This window comes from Pan troglodytes, chromosome 5 (assembly GCF_028858775.2).
Source record: "Pan troglodytes isolate AG18354 chromosome 5, NHGRI_mPanTro3-v2.0_pri, whole genome shotgun sequence".
Classification (NCBI taxonomy): domain Eukaryota; kingdom Metazoa; phylum Chordata; class Mammalia; order Primates; family Hominidae; genus Pan; species Pan troglodytes.
In genome coordinates this window covers 47,068,682-47,088,065 of record NC_072403.2, presented here as the reverse complement: position 1 = coordinate 47,088,065, position 19,384 = coordinate 47,068,682, and the positions used below count along the sequence as shown (strand labels likewise).

The following is a 19,384-nucleotide window of genomic DNA, read 5'->3' as shown; positions in this document are numbered from 1 at the left end:
ATGACCATCACCTATCTGTGAGAGGTACAACTTTTGCTTTCTTTATTTTTTTAATCCTCATTCCCTATTTCCACTTGCCTTCCCCTCCAAGGCAACCACTCTAATGCATGTGATATGTAACCTTAAATTTGAATATATTCTTGTAAAGCCTGCAGCTTTTTTTTCCTGTGACTGTATTTTAACTTACATATAAGAAATTGTGATAGACATTTTTCATATATTCGTTTTGCTCCTTCCAGGGTACATATACAGAGCCCACTTCTTTTCAGTGCTTATTCCATTGTGTACATATTCCACAGTGTATCATTCCGAACCCAGGGTGCATGTGCTGTTTTGCCTTCACTTCTCCATATTGCAAACAATGCTGTGAGGAATATTGTCCATCATGTTCTCTGGTAGAATCAGGTGAGATTTCCTTTAGGACTTATACCCAGGTGGCATCAGCTGAGTTTTACGATCTCAGATGTCTAAGTAATGCTGTCAGCTTGTTGCCCGAAACACGAATCTAGACACTAGAGATTATTTTCTATGAGTCTGTGTGAAGTACACAGCACAACCTATGGAATAGTATTGCCAATAAAAAAAAATGGAAGGCAAGAGTAAATGTAGCTGAGTGATGCTACATGGGGCTAGATGTATGATTATCTTTTAAAAAAATTTTTTTGAGTCTGAGTTTTGCTCTTGTTACCCAGGCTGGAGTGCAGTGGTGCGATCGTGGCTCATTGCAACCTCCGCCTCCCAGGTTCAAGTGATTCTCCTACCTCAGCCTCTGGAGTACCTGGGATTACAGGCGCCCGCCACCACGCCCGGCTAACCTTTTGTATTTTTAGTACAGATGGGGTTTCATCATGTTGGTCAGGCTGGTCTCAAACTCCTGACCTCAGGTGATCCACCTGCCTCAGCCTCCCAAAGTGCAGGGATTACAGGCATGAGCCACCGTGCCCAGTCGATTATCTCTTTTTTGTGAGATACTTTTGTGCGTGCTTGGGAATTTTCATAATTAAAATGATACCTAAAAATAAACAGTTGTGTGTCGAAGCCACTGCTATTTGGTTTTCAGTCATATGTGGCTGAACCCAATCTTTTCTCGATTTACTGAACTTATGCAACTGCAGCAGATTGGTATGTGTTCACTTACAGTATGGAAATATTGAGCTTCACTTAAAGAACATGGGTAGTGGGATAAAAGTGGACTAAACAAAAATAGGTCTTCCTCAATCAGATGCTAAGAGCTAGCATTTAGTTATAACTTTTAAATATTTTATCTTAACATCCTTGGCCTCAAAATTGTCGTAATTCCCTTAACCACAATTTTCAAGTGGGTGGCAAATTTTATGTCATAAGTTAACAGGTAAAAGACATATACTTCTTCAAAATTTTGAACATATTTCATTGTTTTCTTACCTTCCCAGTGTTGCTATGGAAATGTCTGATAACAGTCTGATGGTTATTCATCTTTACTGACCTATTTTATCTCTGGAACATTTTTATAATTTTCTCTTTGAATTTTTATTATAGTATGTTTAATATGGGCTATTTAAGTATCCATTCTATTTGGAACTCTCTGAATACATTCAATTTGATGTTTTAGATATTTGTCTAATTCTGAAAAATCCTCGGTACCATTTTTTCAAGTATTAATAGTTCTTCTGCTCCATTTACTCTTTTTTCTTCTTCTGGGAACAGAATGACAATAGAATATGTGGGAACTAAAAACGACAATAACCAAAATTAAAAGCTGACTATGTGGACTCCATAGGAGACTGGAGATGACAGAGGATGTAATTAGTTAACTGGAAGGCAGACTGAGAAAATTTACTCAGTCTGATCAGAGAGAAAACAGACTGAAAATAAATGACCAGAACGTCAGCTATCTGCGGGACATTAACATAAGAGCTAACCTTTGCATCATCAGAGTCCCAGAAGGAAAGGAGAAAAAATGTGAGACTGAAAATATATTCAAAGAAACATCTAAAGTAATCAAATCTGCCCAAAGACCTAAAGTTACAAATACAAGAATTTGATTTTATCCCAAATATAATAAGCCCAAAGAAATACACACCAAGACACAGCATAGATAGCCTTCTGAGAAGTAAAGACAAAGAAAATATCGTAAAAATGGCCAGAGAGAAATAATTATCTATAAAGGAATACCAATTCTAATTGTAGTGAATTTCTTATCTGAAACAATTGAAGCCAGAAAAATGTGGCACAACATTGTTCAAATGCTATAAAAGACAAACAACACAATTGAATAAATATTTTTCCAAGGGTATACAAATGAGCAAATTGTGCATGCTCAAGATGAAGATGCTCAATATCATTAGTCATTAGGTAACTACAATTCAAAACTTAAGTACATTCACTGGATGGCTATAAACAGAAAGCCAATACAAGTATTGGAGAGATTGTAGAGAAATGAGAACTCATACATTGCTGGAGAGGGTGTAAAATTTGCAGCCACTTTGGAAAACTATTGGTAGTTCCTGAAAATGTTAAACATAGAGTTGCCATATGACCCAGTAGTTCTACTATTGGTTATGTACTCAAGAGAAATGAAAACGTATGTCCACACAAAAACTTGTACAAGAATAGTCATAGTAACACTGCTTATAATAGTTGAACAGTGGAAACAAATAAAATATTTGTCAACTGATAAATGGTAAACATATATATCCATTCAGTGGAATATTATTCAGCCTTTAAAAGGAATGATGTATTAATACAACGTATAGCACAAGTACAGCTACAACATGGACAAACCTGGAAAACATGCCAAATGAAAGAATCCAGTCACAAGGAACACATATTGTTCAATTATGTTTTTACGACATATCCAGAATTGATAATGACATTTTTGATTGAAGATATTTTTGTCTAGAAAGACAAAAATATTAGTGGTTGCCTGGGACTGTAGGAATGGGGACTGTGGTAAGCTGATAAACGGCCTCTTAAAAGATATCTGTGTCCTAATCCCTGGAACCTGTGATTGTTACCCTTATATGGCAAAAAAAAAAAAAAAAGATCTTTGCTGATATGAGTGAGTTAAACATCTTGAGATGGTGAGATTATCCTGGATTACGTAGATGGGAACTAAATGCAATCACATGTATCCTTATGTAAGAGAGTCAGAGTGGGATTTGAACACAAAGAGGAGAAAGTGATGGGAAGATGGAGCAGAGGGAGACTGAAGATGCTGGCCTTGAAGATTGGAGTAAAACAGCCCCAAACCAAAGAATGCTGGCAGCTACCTGAAGCTGGAAAGGCAAGGAACAAATTTTTCCCTAGTGTCTCTGGAGAGACTGCAGCCCTGTTGACATCTTCATCTCAATACAGTGTGAACTGACTTCAGACTTCTGCCTTCAGAATGGCGAGACAATAACTTAATACTGTTTTAAGCCACCAAGTCTGCAGTAAACGGATCCAGGGAGTGCCTGCTAACGGGCATGGGGTTTCTTTGGGTGGGGAAATGCTGTAAAATTGGTGTTAGTTGTACAACTCAGTGAATATATTGAAAACCACTGAATTGTATGCTTTAGATGGGTCAGTTTTATGTTATGTAAATTATAGCTCACAGAATTGTTGAAAAAAGTCATTGTGACCTTGGGTTAAGCAAAGATTTATTAGATATGACATAAAAATTGATTCATAAAAATTATATATTGGACTTCACCAAAATAAATCAACATAAAGTGCTTCATACTGTACTATTTCCATTCTGGAAAGAGAGAAATGACAGGAAAAAACCTCACCAGATCAGTGTTTGTCTGGGACTGAAGGGATGACTAACAAGGAGCAGAGGAAAGCTTTTGGGGATGATGGCACTCTTCTCTGTCTCCATTACGGCATTGGATACAAGTCTCTAGAACTCCCAGAACTCTTCACTGAAAAGGGTGAATAGTACTGTATGTAAATTAGGCCTTAATTTTTAAATGGGAAAAATAAATATAAAGACAAAACACACTGCTGTATTAAATCAAATGATGGATGTAAAAGTCTAATGTATACATATTTTTAATGATTTTGACCAATGCTTCCAAATTTCTCTTAAGAAAGATTGAATCCAGTGCATACTTCCTCGATCAGTGAATGAATGTTTGATTCTTTCTACCCTCATCAGCACAGTGATCCCAAGGCTCACACTTTAGACGGTGATTGGCTCAGTGCTGGGCACACTGTATCAGTTTCATAGAATCATGGATTCCAAGCGCATAAAGTCCCCACAAGAGATAAATCCCCCACTCCTGAAGCAACTTACTGTTCTGATGGGGGATGGGATGGAGGAACATACTGTGTGTGCTGGGGAGGGGAGATGGCCCCTGAACTCAGGGAGCTCAGAAAGTTCTGAGGACTGGGTGAGAAACATTGAAAAAGGAAGGGTGAATAAGGAAAACAAAACACGTCTGTGAGCTGAGAGGTCTCAAGTGACAACTGTGTCTCATTCCTATGCCCCCAGTGCCTACCTAGCCCCATGCATAGCAATGAGGTTGTGGGAATGAACAAATGAATGAATGAATGAGTGAGTGAATGAGTTGAGAGTCTATAAAAGCTTAGGGTCAGCCGAGATAGACTTCTTTGCTTGGAGCTTGGGGCTTCAAGGTCAATTTAAGATTGTGGCCATGCAAGCTTGAGGACTTTTTGCTCTGAGTCCTGTTAAAATTAATGAAAATGGAGACCAGGCCTGAAGAGTCCCTGAGCAAAAAATAAAAAAACAGTTAGGCTTCATAAGTGACCTCAACTTTGCTTGATTTGCAAACATCAGTGAAACTTAACACGAGCTATTTCTTGTAAATGTGTATATTAAGGAAAAATAGAACTTAAGCTCAACCAATCAGAAGAAACTTATATAAATAACTAGGGTCTTTCCAACAGGATAGGCCAAATAAGGGAACTATATAACTATAACTAATTAAATATTTTCTTCAGTTTACTTGTCCTGTAGGAGTCTTCCCCTTGCATTCCCCCAGTGGAGCTCCTCAACCTCTTCTGTTTGGAGCTGCCTGATTCATGAATTGTTGTTTGCTCAAATAATCTGTTTAAAATTTTATTGTGCCTCAGTTTACCTTTTGACAGTCCCATGTAAGGAGTAGAAACATGGCACTAGTGAGTAGGGGGAGCATACATAACCACGGGAGTCCAGCTGGGTCCCCACACACTGAAGGAGCAGATGACACAGGTACCGGACATCAAAAATTGATGCTTCTGATTCTAGGCCTTGGGGTAAGTGAAGGGTGTGGTCTTGGGCCTAGTGCTGGGTCATTTCCACTGGAGCTGGTGGCTGTACAGGCGAGATAGCATTGAGCAGGAGGAAGTGGAGGGCACTTGCCTGCGTGCTGACGTAGGCTGGAGGCAGGGGAGGAAGGGGGTCTTGAGATGAGGTGGGTGAGGGGAAGTACTGCGGTGGCTATAGGAAGCCTGCACGAGGGACTAGGAGTCTAGAGGGAGCTGATGGTGAGTAGAGTCGACAGGAGGAGAGGCAGAGAGAGGGATAGAGAGAGGAGACGTATGGATAGGGAAAAGGAGAGGCTGCTGGGGTGTGTGTGAGACTGTGTGCATGGGTGTGTGTGTGTGTGTGTGAAAGTGAATAAAAGACAAAGTGAGACTGTGTGAGTGTGAGTGCATGTGCACGCACACCTGTGTGTGAGAGTACAGGAACCCCTCCCTCAACCCAAACTTTATGCCCTGAGTCTTAATAATTTGCATTTTTCCCGCTTGACAAAAGTAAGATTTCAAGTGAGCCTGTAAGAGGTTATTTGCAACAGTGAACACAAGTGACTGTTCTGAGCAGCCAGGAGCCTGGGAGAGAGAGAGAGAGAGAGAGGAAGGAACAGAAAGAATCTGCAATGAATGAATGAATGAGAGTTTATAAGAACTTCCCTGTGAATGTATATATGTAAGAAACTAGGGTCTGAGATGCTCCATCTCAGCCTAAGAGCCTGCACCCCTGGGTCTCTGAGCCCAGAAGATTCCAGGAAGGTCTATACCTGACGTTCCAGAAGCCTCACCCCAGCCCCCTTGCTGGATCCTAGGGACCAGTTTCTGGGGGAGGTTGGGGAGGGCGGGGAGCCCTCTGACTGTGAGTCCTCCCTGGCCTGGGGCCCCAGACTGGGTGGAGCAGCCACACCTGCCTGAAGTTCCGAGGAAAAGGGCGGAAACAGCTGCCAGCACCGCCCTCATAATAGGCTCAATGAATCCCTGCGGTTGGCTGGGGGCAGTGGGTCCCACACTGCTTCACTTCCCTAAATGGGCAGCTTCACTTTTAGAACCCCAGGTCCTTCCCTGGCAGGCCCAGGTGGCACATCCTGTGTCGGGTGGGCCCTCACCTTGGATCTCCAGGCCTGACACTGCCCAGCTGGATGGAACCATGGCCCCAGCCTTCCTGCTGCTGCTGCTGCTGCTGTGGCCACAGGGTTGCGTCTCAGGTGAGGGGAGAAGGGGCTGACTTGTGGAGGAGGGAGTGGGTACAGAGGCAGGAGCTCAGGGCCTTTTTCTTACCCTCCTTACCAGCAGTTTTCTTGTTTAGTGTTTTGTGGGTTGGGGAAGGAGGAGATTAGGGCTGACTTAGCTCTTTACCCTAATATCAGGCCCCAGGCGAAGCTAACCCAGGCCTCCCAAGCCAAGATAAAGCTCTGGACCCTCTCTGCATTGGCTCCTTTATCTGCTAGGCTTCCTCAGGCTTTAAAGCAGAGCCCTCAATTTCCTCACACAAATAGCTTTCTCTGCTTGGCCTCTGTCAGGAAGCCCTGTTTAGTTATGACAGCAATCATTGCATCATGTGTGTTTTGAACTGAATTTGAACATTTTTCTTGAAATGCTGATGCCACATCCTGTCCCTGCCTCTGTCCTGAAGGGACCAGTGTGTGAATGCCTTTCCCACCTCACAGATACCAATGCTCCTTGAGGGACCTCACCCATTCCTGCCCCTCTCGCTGCCATGGCAACCAAGTTACCACTTCCTGTTCAGTTCTGGGCATGGTGGGGGTTGGCAAAACTCACCACTGCCTGTGAGAGGGGTGGGAGGTGTAGGCACACATGAAGACAGTGCCCTGGAGACCCATCCCAAGGTCACCCAACTCTGCACCTCCCAGAGGGTAGAGAAACAGCTTCCCACTGCCAGGGCAGAAAGGGGTCTCTCTTGTGCTAAGAAATCCTGGGCTCATCCACCAAATAATGAAGTTGGATCATTCTGTTTAGTTTGCAAGGGACAGAGGGATGCTTAGAGAGGGTGCTGCTTCACACAGAGCCTCAGCTCTAGTGGCTGCTGGCTGGGACTTGGGATGGATATCCTGGGTTCTGGTGGGACAGATGTCCTGGATTCTGGGCCCTTGACTGTCACATCTCTGGGCTCCACTGGGGGAACTGGGAGGCCCCAGCATGTGGGAAAAGGAAGCATGAGTTGAGCATGCACTGTGTGCAAAGCACTGACCTGGGGCAGAATTCTCACAGCAACCTGTGAGGGGTGTGGTGCTATTCTCACTTGACTGATAAAGAAACAGAGGTATTTCTGTATCAGTCAAGTGTCTGTTTTGATATTTCTGTATCAAACAGGTGACCTGATCACACCACTAAGTCGTAGAAACAGGGTTTCAACCCTTGTTTATTTTGACTCCAAAATGTGTGCTCTCTGTTCTCTACTAGGGGGGAGAGTCTTTTTACATGTGGTTTTTTTGGAAGACTCTGGGGTGAAATTATCAGAAGAGTCAGCTGAGCTTAGGGCAGGCAGAGGGGTGGAGGGAGCCCACGGCAGCTTTCTCCCTCTCTCTGTCCCCTGAGTCACCCTGCACACCCCAGTTCTACTCTCTCTCTACCAGACTGTGGATTATGAAGGCTTGGACCACATCTTACTCCTCAGCACAGAGAGAAAGATATTGCAGGTGGAAAGTGAATAATTGTAGAATCCTGTGGTTCACACTCCCTTGGGAGTTTGTTTACATGTATATTTAGACAGGTTTGGTCTATGGGTTTTATGTAACTAGAATATTTTAAAACTAAACACCAGCTGGAATGAACTAAGGAGACTTATTATTTAAAGAGGACTAAGTGAACCTATTTGTGAAATAAATAACTATTAATCATTTTTTCAAATACTAGATTTTCTTATCTACCTAGTTCATTGGGCACTGAAATTTCACAACTTAATGACCTGTGTTTGTGTCTCTGCATCTGTCTCACTGAGGGCATGACCTGGGTTTTTCCCACAAGAATTCCCTGGGATGCCTGGCACAGTGGCTCACGCCTGCAATCCCAGCACTTTGGGAGGACGAGGCAGGTGGATCACGAAGTCAAGAGATTGAGACCATCCTGGCTAACATGGTGAAATCCTGTCTCTACTAAAAATACAAAAAATTAGCCGGACGTGGTGGCAGGCACCTGTAGTCCCAGCTACTCAGGAGGCTGAGGCAGGAGAATCGTTTGAACCCAGGAGGCGGAGGTTACAGTGAGCTGAGATCGTGCCACTGCACTCCAGCCTGGGCAACAGAGCGAGACTCTGTCTCAAAAACAAAACAAAACGAAACAAAAATGAATTCCCTGGGAATCCCTGAAGACAGAGCTTGTCACTTTCCCATCAGACTAGAAAATACCATGAGGAAAGGGGCTGTGTATGATGGAGCTCCGAGTGTAAATGCTGTGTTTCCTCCATTAGACTGGGGGCTCACTGAGGGATATACCTGCCTCCTCCATCAGACTGAAAGCTGCCTGAGAGCGGGGATTGTGTCTCCGCTGTAATGCTGGAAGCTAGCTGTCTTCAGGGCCCATTTACCTCCCTTCAGATTGGGGCAAGCTCCCTGAAGGCAGGGCTGTATTTCCCCCTCAATCTGTGGGTTCTGTGACAGCAGGACAATATCCACCCTACCCTTCACCATGATCTTCAACTTTCATGATGTCTTCTTCCTCTCCTCTTGCCAGACCTTATTCAATAAGTCTTGTCTCCACAGGCCCCTCTGCTGACAGTGTATACACAAAAGTGAGGCTCCTTGAAGGGGGGACTCTGTCTGTGCAGTGCTCCTATAAGGGCTACAAAAACCGCGTGGAGGGCAAGGTTTGGTGCAAAATCAGGAAGAAGAAGTGTGAGCCTGGCTTTGCCCGAGTCTGGGTGAAAGGGCCCCGCTACTTGCTGCAGGACGATGCCCAGGCCAAGGTGATCAACATCACCATGGTGGCCCTCAAGCTCCAGGACTCAGGCCGATACTGGTGCATGCGCAACACCTCTGGGATCCTGTACCCCTTGATGGGCTTCCAGCTGGATGTGTCTCCAGGTGAGTGGGCTGCAGGGGCTCTGGGACGGGTGGAGGGAGTCCTCCCTGCCCCACACTCCACTAATATCAGAGATAATAAGGATAATAATCCATCAATGGTCATGTTGCCCTGTAGTGTTTTCAAAGTGCCTTTATGGCACTATTCATGGCACTATTGTCACCATTTTACAGATGAAGATAATGAGACCTGAAAACCCAGTGTGACTCTGAGCTTGTCCGGGGTCCCAGAGCTAGCAGGTGGCTGAGATAAGGTTCAAACTAGGCACTGTCTGTGCTGTGTTTTATTCACTCATTGCTTCAACATAATTCACTGAGCTCCTATTATGGGGCAGGCACTATTCTAGGCTCTAAGGAGACAGTGAGCAAAAACACTCACAATCCAGCACTATGGGAGATGACAGGCACACTTATTATCCAGACAAATAATTGCAGAAAACAAGAGGTGTTCATAAGAAACTAGGAACTGTTTCAAATAATTGCAAATAACTAGAGGTGTTCATGAACTAGTAAGCGACTCGGTGGTGGGGGAGCTACTGAAGTACTGGGGGTCAGTGAACACCTCCCTTAGCAGACAACACCAAGCAGAGCCCTGAATGGTGAGCATTCTCCAGCCCTGTTGAAATCTGGGTGCTTTGAAGGGCACTTTGTCGCAAGAGCTGAATATGCAAAGGTCCTGAAGTCAGAAGGAGCTTGGCTTGTATAAGGCTTATTTAGTCACTCTAAATGGAGTGTGAGGCAATGAACGAGGAGGTTGGAGAGTCAAGCAGCCCTGAAGACCATAAGTTGGAATTTGGGTATAAGAGGAAGCTACTAGAGAGCTCAGAGAGCTGTCATGACTTGTTTTTAAGAAAGTAGTGGCCACTTGTTGAGGATGGATTGTGAATGGTATGAACATGGGTAGAGAGGCCATTGTGGGCATCTGGCTGGAAACAACAGTGGCCTGGAGTACAATGTAGGCACTAGTGGCAGAGAGACGTGAATGGGCTCAAATCTATGTTTTTCAGACTTTCTGTTCAGCTCATATGTTTTGAAGGTAGGACAGGATTTGCTCAGTTGAGAGGCGAGCCAAAAGGAGGAATCATGGATGATCCAAGGTTTTCTATTTGATCAGCAGGTGGATGATGGTACCATTGATAGCGTAGGGTAAATCTGAAAGAGGAGCTAATTTGGAGGAGAAAAATCAAGAGCTTTCTTTTGTCATGTTAAGTTTAAGATACCTCCTAGAACCCCAAGTGGGGAAATGCAGCCAGCAGTGATATACCTGCCTGGAGCTAGGGTGAGAGGTCAGAGCTGGGGTATGTATTTGAAAGTATCTCTATAAAGATAGTGTTTAAAGTCCAGGGAATTAGAGAAATCTACAGACACAGAAAGTAGATAAGTGGTTGCTTAGGGCTGGGGGAAGGAAAAGGGGATACAGAATCATAGATAAACAGTAAGGGGTTTCTTTTGGAGATGATGAAGATGTTCTGAAACTCACTGTGATGATGGTTGCATAACTTTGTAAGCATAATAAAGAACCACTGAGCTTTATACTATAAATGGGATGTGAGTTATATCTCAATAAAGTTCTTAAAAATATCAAGATCTAAAAGCTCTCCCTTGAGTGTAGGCAAAAAAGAGTGGAGCACCAAGCCGTGGGGTCCTTCCACATTTATTAGATAGAAAAGGGCAAGGACTCAGCTAAAGAGCCTAAAAAAGGCAGCCAGTTATTATGCAATTTACTATCCATCCTTCCCCGTTCACCTAACCCAATTGCATCTCCATCTTCCACGGGGTCTGAACTAGGGAAAATGCTGTCGCTAAAATGTGGAGCCAAATCTCATTCCTCCCCTCTCCAGTTCCGAGTGAGACCCAGGGAAGTTGAAACTGGTTCATTGAAGTCTTAATATGTAGGGATAGAAACATTAAACATTATATGCTTTTATTTTTTCTCACCATTTCCTCTAATCATGTTATGTCACATCTCACTTTCCACCTCTTAAGGACAATTTGTGAAGATTTCAACTTTGCAGACCTTTTCTGTTATTAGGAAATAAAAAAAATCCTTATTCCAACTACAAACTCTGGTCATCTAGCAGTATTGGATATTCCACTGCCCCCTGAAGACCAGGTTGTATGGTCCAAGGCATCTAAAGTGGAGAAGGAAGGTTGCTGGCTGCCCAGCTCCCCATCCTGCATCTTGGGCTGTGAAGAAGGCGGGGTTCCTCTTGGTTACCTCTTCTTGGCCCTCTTAGTGTGTTGATGCAGGAATGAGGGAGGGGGAGATGGTTATGTGGCTTAACTGAGTGTTGTAGGAATGCTTTCCCTGTTGGATGTCATTGCTTGTCTGGCAGCCCTTTGAGATCCTCTCTGAGTGTCCATATACTCTCCCAAGGCACTGATGTGTGAATTCTCTGAAGAGTTCTTTGGGGGTGTCCCCACTGCTGAGTATGATGTTGTGGGAGCTCTGACTCCAGGTGAGCGTCTTGCTCTATCCCCATCCTCACCAATGCTGCTTGTTCTGGGTCCCCTTCTCCAGAAAAATGGCTCAAGCTCAGCCACCTTCCATGATGACAATTTGGCCCTTAGGAAATTGCCCTTTCCATGCACAGTAGTGGGATGTAGCAGCCTCTGTCTCCAATTTTCACATTCCGTGCTGAGATAAAACCATCACTCACTGCTAGGTTGATGCCTCACAGCTCCTCCACCTCCCTCCTCATCCACTATCCAAAACCCAGGCTTCTTCTAGCAAATGGGATGGAAAAGGGCTGGGTTGATGGGTGAGTGTAGCAGGACCAGTTTGATATCTCTTAGTGAGCCCCCAAGGAAAGTGTCTGACCCCAACTGACTGCAGCTTTCTTCGGAATTTGAGGACCTTGATGCCACCTTGTCCTCATCTCTGGACCCTACTTGTCAATTATGGAATAGCTGGAAAAGTTCTTGTTTGACATTATTTTATGGAAATCTTTTTAGCCCGTAGGAACGAAGAGGGCCTGGAAAGTGAAAAGAGAGAGATGGGGATGGAGAGGGAACAGGTGGCCTGACATGGGAGAGAAAAAGAAATTGTGGTAGTCTCTCCCTTCTTCAGTACGCCTACTTCCTTCCTCCTGATATCACTTTCTGAACAAATACACATCTGATCACTCAGCAGCCAGAATCCTAGGCCCAAGGTCAAGGAGAAGAGAAGAGGACAGGCCCCCATCCAGGCTTCCAGGCAACTGTGTGGGTTGCCAGGATCTGCTCCCAGCACTGAGGCACCCAAGTCAATCTAACGTTCCTCCCTTTCTGTCTTTCAGCTCCCCAAACTGAGAGGAACATTCCTTTCACACATCTGGCCAACATCCTCAAGAGTGGAACTGTCACAACTGGCCAAGCCCCTACCTCAGGCCCTGATGCCCCTTTTACCACTGGTGTGATGGTGTTCACCCCAGGACTCATCACCTTGCCTAGGCTCTTAGCCTCCACCAGACCTGCCTCCAAGACAGGCTACAGCTTCACTGCTACCAGCACCACCAGCCAGGGACCCAGGAGGACCACGGGGTCCCAGACAGTGACCGCGTCTCCCAGCAATGCCAGGGACTCCTCTGCTGGCCCAGAATCCATCTCCACTAAGTCTGGGGACCTCAGCACCAGATCGCCCACCACAGGGCTCTGCCTCACCAGCAGATCTCTCCTCAACAGACTACCCTCCATGCCCTCCATCAGGTACCTGTGGGGCCTGGGGTTGAGTGGCACCAGCACTTCGTGCCCAAACAGACCTGGAGGTGCAAGTCTTATATCTGACCTTCCCCTTTTGCTCCCCAGGAACCCAATGTGGCCTGCTTCTGAATGGGAGGTGGGGGACTGGAAGTGACATAAAGGATGGCAATGGAGAGGAGGGGCAGGAGAGAGGAGGGGCAGGGGAAAGGAGGGTCGGGGGTGGGGAGGAGGGGCAGGGGAAAGGAGGGTCAGTGGGGAGGAGGGGCAGGGGAAAGAAGGGTGGGGACAGGAGGGACAGGGGAAAGGAGGGTGGGGGGAGGAGGATCAGGGAGGAGGAAGGTCAGGGGAAAGGAGGATCAGGAAGGATGAGGGTCAGTGGGGAGCAGAGTTGGTGGGAGGAAGGTGGGGGAAGTGTCAGCAGAGAGGAGGGTCGGGATAAAGGTGGGGGGAGATGAGGGTTGCAGGGATGAGGGCAGGGGACTATGAGAGTCGGGGGCATTAGGGTCAGGGGGATGAGGATGGGGGTAAATGAAGGTTGTGGGGGAGGAGAGTCAGAGAAGAAGGTCAGTGGGAAGAGTATCAGAGGAGAGGGGGGCGGCAGAGATGAGGGTAGGAGGCGATGAGAGTTGGTAGAATTAGGGCCAGGGGGGATGAGAGTCAGAGATGAGCATGTCAGGGGATGGGTGGCCTGAAGGGTCTGTGGATGGAGAGGAGAGGGTGAGGATAGGGCAAGGATGCGCCTCATGGAGTAGGAAGTGGAAAATGGGGGATGCTTTAATTTGGGTTCCTCTAGAGAAGCTGACTCTGAGTCAGGGATTTGCATCTTATATGGAACACTGGAAAAAAGATGGGGGAGTGGGACAGGGCAGGGAAGGCCTCTAATAAAGAGTACTTAACCAAGCAGCTGCTGTGCACAACAAGAGCCTAATCCCAACGGGCAGAGTCAGATCTAGCGTCAAACACACATCTGAAGGGCAAAGGAGCCCGCATAGTTACACACCAACTCCAATTGGTTATCGGTAGAGGGCTGCCTGCTGTGTGTGGCATAGAGGGCTCTAGTGACAAGAGAAAGGCCTCAGCCTCCCACCCACAGAAAAGGAGGTGCTGATGATGTGTGCAGGTGGAAATGACACAGGCAAGAGGACACAGGCAGGGGCCCGACAGCATCTGCTACAGAGGATAGAGTGGGGGAACAGGCATCCTCAGACCCCTTGAGGAGAGCAAGCATCTTGATCTCTTTAGCCACAAATGGGAGTCTCCTAGAATCCTCATCCTCACTGATGAACAGATTTGGGGGCATAATGGAGGAGAGGTACCAAAGTAGAGAGATGTTCCCCTCTACCTGGGGACGTCCTCCTCTTAACTCCGGATGTCACACTTGCTTCTGTGGCCGGGTCTGTAAGGAAGAGGGTGGCCGTCTACCCCGGGAAGGGCACGCTCTCAGGGTTTCTGCTGCTGGTCCGATCCCAACGTGGGTTAGGATGGGGGACCTTGGTGCTCACCCGCTTCCACCCTGTCCCTTCTTCTCAGGCACCAGGATGTTTACTCCACTGTGCTTGGGGTGGTGCTGACCCTCCTGGTGCTGATGCTGATCATGGTCTATGGGTTTTGGAAGAAGAGACACATGGCAAGTGAGTAGAGCCCACCTCCCAGCCTCCTGAGGGCAGAGCTCTGGGTAACTGCACTAAGGGTTATGACCTCGAGTCCCCACGTGGTATGGCCCTTGGCCTGTGTCCAGTCAAAAGGACTGTGAGGCTTCCACCTGGGGAGGAGGGCGGCCAGGCGGAGACCACCCAGCACAACCCTAAGGGGATGACCTGGAAGGAACCAGAGTCAGAGCCAGAAAGGGGCTGGGGCTGGTGGAGGAGCATCGGGGCACCGTGGGCAGGGCAGGACACTTCCTCAGCTCTCCCTGTTTCTTGCAGGCTACAGCATGTGCAGCGATCCTTCTAGACGTGACCCACCTGGAAGACCAGAGCCCTATGTGGAAGTCTACTTGATCTGAGGCCACTTAAGCATGGGGTGGGGAGCTTCTCCCAGAGTGGCCCCAGGGGGTTAGAGGAGGGGTGAAGACTGGGGCCAGTATCGATCTTATGAAGCTGGAGGACTTGTGCAGTGCTGGACTCACCCAGGACTTCCCAAACCCAGAGGCGGCCATCCTAAGCAGCCCCACAGCCCAGTGTTCTCCTGGGGGGCAGGAACCTGGGGAGAGGCCCAGAGCAAAGGGCATCAGGGAGAAAGTCCCGAGGAAATGTGACCAGTGGTTTCTCCTCGGGGCTGCAGACCCCAGGGCTCTTGGTGGAGGCAGGGGAACCCTGAGAGTACTGTTTACAGAGAACCTCAGCTCCCGTCTGCCTCAGAAACCCTATTGGGCTGAGCTGCCCTCCCCACCAGGGCCACTGTGTCCTCTGCTTCCCTCCGTTCTGCTTCAGCTTCCCCTAAGGTTAGGGAAGAAAGAATCGGGCTCACGAATGCCAGAGGCAGTGATGTCCCATCCTGGAGGAGAGGAAATAGTGACTAAAAGCTGGGGACCCACAGAGGGGTTGGCAGCTTCCCTTGTCGGGCCAGGTGTCCTTTGCTGGGCCTCTGGATGGCCCTGCCCTGACTGGGGCTGCTCCTCCCTCCTGTCCTGGGACCCCGCAGAGCCCACGCTCTCACTGCTGCCTCCTGCTGGCCGCTGCCTCCTTAGAAAGCTGTGACCAGGCAGCTAAGAGCCTCTGGGCTGCAGGGTCAGTCTCTCCCAAGACTGAAGTGCAGAGGCTGGACTTGGGGCTCTCTCCCCCAGCTTCTACACCTGGGCTCCAAGTCTGAGTTCCCACAGGGGACCCAGCGGCCTTCAGCAAGTCCATACCCTGGGGTGGCTGAGACCTTGGCTCTGTATGGAGGCTGCTCACCCCACAGACACTGGTGGGGAGACCATGGCTCAGAGGAAGGGTGGAGCAACCCTACTCCTACCCCTCAGGATAGAGAGAGAAGACACACTTGGGACACAGTGAAGACAGTAACTTGGAACTGACCACGGCCTGGAGGACTGGCCCAGGCAGGGGGACAGGGAAAATGGAGCCCAAGTAGCCTCTGGCCAGGGACCCAATGGCCCGAGGAATCTGCCTCCCACCCACTGACTCAGGGCTCAGACTCAGCCTCTATTGTCCAGAGCACTGGCTTGGCGTCCAGCAATGAAGGCTGGAGAATGCAGCCTGGATTCCCCTACACACACACACACACACACACACACACACACACACACACACACACACACAGGTGTCTACTGACCTGGAGTGACTGGAATAGCACCTGGGGATAAATGTGACAACTGTGCATTGAACCCTGGGTCAGGGACGTTCCAATGGCCAGGAGAGTGACACAGCCAGGACCCTGGTGGACAGCCAGAGGGGCCACTTCAGGATGGATGTGGGGAGAGTGGAAGAGGCAGGGAGTAATCCTGGGGGACAGCAGGGAGGAGGCACTTCTTCCCTATGTCCAGGAGAGGGCAATAGAGGGAAGACTGAGGCTGATGAATTGACGGGTCTGGTCCCAGGACAGACAGACAGACAGACAGACAGACACACGCACACACACCCATCTCTGTCTAGCAAGCAGCCTCCTAAGATGGCTGTTCTCCCTATCATGACGGTGTAGCCACCATCCTGTTGTATACTAGGAGAGAACTTAACCCACCTGGGGGAAAATAGCTCCCCAAGAGCTGGCACCAGTACCACTGATGGCCCTGCTTCCTCTGAGTGAGATGCCCAGGAGGAGGAGCCCTAGGGAAGAAGTCAGGGACAGGGACCAGGATACCATTCTGTCACTGTGTGACCCTCAGCAAGTCACTAACCCTTGGCCTCATTTTTCCTGTCTTGTGAAAGAGGACAATAATTCCTACTTCTCAAGATTGTTTTCAAGATAAAATAACATTAGCATTGTACAATGATGCAAATGCCTCATTACCATTTTTCCTTAAGTTGTTTTCCAGCTCTAATGTTGTTTCCAACATTACATTTAAGACCTTAGGATTCTGTTTCTTGGTTTTATCATATCTCTTCCCAAGTGTCATCACTATATGGATGTTGAGGGCCCCCGATGACAGTCCCTTTGGTAAGGTCCTCTTTTGAGGAGGGGAGGGTACAGGGTGGACTCATCTCAGTGTGAACTTGGCAAGTCACTGTCCCTCTCTGATCTTGTTTCCTCATCTGGAGAAGGAGTGAGAGAGGAGAAAGGAAGAAACCAGTCAGGCAGGCAGTTAGGGTGGGTTCTTGGTAGAATTCTTTTAAACAAAAGAACAGCCTGAAAAATCAAGCTGCAGGCACAGATATGGGAACTTGCACAGGGGGGCTTGCCTAAGACATGCCCACAGCCTCATAGATAAGACAGACTACACAGGTGACTTGCCCAAACATGCCTGCAATGGAAAATTTCGTCCCCTGACATGTGCAGTAAGGGGAACAAAGCAATATGGAGTAAGTAACTCAAGCCAAGGGCCCACATGCGCATTAGAAGGACAGCGGGTAGCTACCAGAAATTCATGCCTTATGCAGATGAGTTGCCCAGTCCTCATAGGTTTCTTATAAAAGCCTTTACATTCAACTGTAAAAATGGCAACCCTCTTTCAGGCCTCCTATCCACAGCAGAGAGCTTTCTTCTCTCACTCATTAAACTTTCACTCCAACCTCATCCTTGGTGTCCACACTCCTTAATTTTCATTGTTGTGAGACAAAGAACTCCAGTGATACCTCAAACAATGAGAGACTGCTACATTGTGGTGCATTGGTGAGACTGTAACAGGAGGGTGGAGAGGAGCTCTGAAGCCTCTTCTCACTTCCTTGGGTATGTGTGTCAGAGGTGTTTAAACCAGAGGGACTCCATCTTGTATAGAGGCTGAGTAAAATAAGGCTGAGACCTACTGGGTTGCCTTCCCAGATGTTAGGCATTCTAAGTCACAGGGTGAGATAGGTTGACACAAGATACAGGTCATAAAGACCTTGCTGATAAAACAGGTTTGCAGTAAAGAAATCAGCTAAAACCCACCAAAACCAAGATGGCAATGAGAGTGACCTCTGGCTGTCCTCACTGCACATTATATGCAAATTATAATGCATTAGCATGCTAAGAGACACTCCCACCAGCGCCATGTCAGCTTACAAATGCCATGGCAACATCAGGAAGTTACCTTATATGGTCTGAAAAGAGGAGGAACCCTCAGCTCCAGGAATTGCCCACCCCTTTCCTGGAAAACTCATGAATAATCCACCCCTTGTTTAGCATATAATCAAGAAGTAACAATAAATATAAGCAGCTAAGCAGCCCATGTTGCTGCTCTGCCTATAGAGTTGCCATTCTTTATTCCTTTACTTTTTAAATAAACTTGCTTTCATTTTACCATATGCATTTACCCTGAATTCTTTCTTGCATGAGATCCAAGAACCCTCTCTTGGGGTCTGGATTGGGATCCCTTTCCAGTAACATGTGCAGAACAGTTGCATGGACACAGCTCAGCATTAATGAGGTGGGGCACACCGGAAAAGAACAAGAACAAGCCCTGGCCTCAATCTGCTCACAGCCTCTGAGGGAAGGGAGACATGGCACTGCTGGGTACACCCCAGACCTTAGCACAGGGTAAGACACCACAGTGCAAGAGATAGGAGGTTCTCAAGTCCTTCCAAGATGGGGAACTGGGAATCCTGCAGGCTCTGGCTAGCCAGGCAGGCTTCAGGGAGGAGGTGGGGCTCTATCTGAGGCGCAAACCACAGGGTGGAGTCAGGAGGTGAGATCTAGGTGCAGAGACTGCACAGGCCATGGCAGCTGGGAGCCATGGGGAGCCTTGACGAGAAGGGCTGTGGAGGGTGGAAGGGGACATGGCCACTCACCAGCTGGTTGCTGAACCCAAGCAGAGGCCTTTAGCTGTGTCCTGAAGTAGAGCACGGTAGCTGTGAGGGTGACCAACTGTCCCTGTATGCCCCTGAGGGGTTCCTGGAACCAAGTGAACCAGCACAATTTGCTCACCCTAGGAGCCTGCTCCCATATGAACTCCCATGGTAAGGACACAGGGGCTGAGGAGCTATAGACCAAGCCCTATATCCCCAGCCCCACTGGACACTTTCCTAAACACATCAGCCTTTCACTTCCTCCCTCCTCTCTCAACTTTCTTCTCGAAGCTCCGGGGACCCAGATCCACAGCAGATCCACGGCAGGAAGGTGCAGGGCAGGTGGGGCATCGGACAGGCTGCTCACTTTAGCAGATGAGACAATAAAGCTTCCTGAGCAACAGGCTGTGGACATAGAACACACACCTGGGAAGGGCTGGCCATCATGGCCAATGGAAGAACAAATAAAGTAAATCCAGCACCTCCTGGAAATACACACGCCTGCATGGAGCCCAGCAAGCAGGCATTAGGTTTACAGTTCTCTTCAATGGCTGCAACATGCTTTCACTCTGGATCAAATTGAGAGAG

At 47.7% G+C, this 19,384-nt stretch overlaps 1 protein-coding gene across 4 annotated transcripts; it reads left to right on the top strand.

The window, feature by feature from the left end:
• Nucleotides 1-5,215: 5,215 nt before the first annotated feature.
• Nucleotides 5,216-17,606, top strand: TREML2 (triggering receptor expressed on myeloid cells like 2). 4 transcript variants are annotated; one of them, XM_063813015.1, is made up of 6 exons: nt 5,216-5,451; nt 6,264-6,422; nt 8,937-9,257; nt 12,533-12,941; nt 14,466-14,566; nt 14,861-17,606. In XM_063813015.1, the coding sequence occupies exons 2-6, from the start codon at nt 6,365-6,367 to the stop codon at nt 14,938-14,940; spliced, it is 969 nt and encodes a 322-aa protein (XP_063669085.1). In that variant the 5' UTR covers nt 5,216-5,451; nt 6,264-6,364; the 3' UTR covers nt 14,941-17,606. The 4 variants fall into 4 exon arrangements, with proteins under 4 accessions (XP_063669085.1, XP_063669086.1, XP_063669084.1 ...); XM_063813016.1 differs by lacking the exon at nt 5,216-5,451 and adding an exon at nt 5,753-5,893; XM_001174125.7 differs by lacking the exon at nt 5,216-5,451 and having other exon boundaries at nt 6,103-6,422.
• Nucleotides 17,607-19,384: the final 1,778 nt, after the last annotated feature.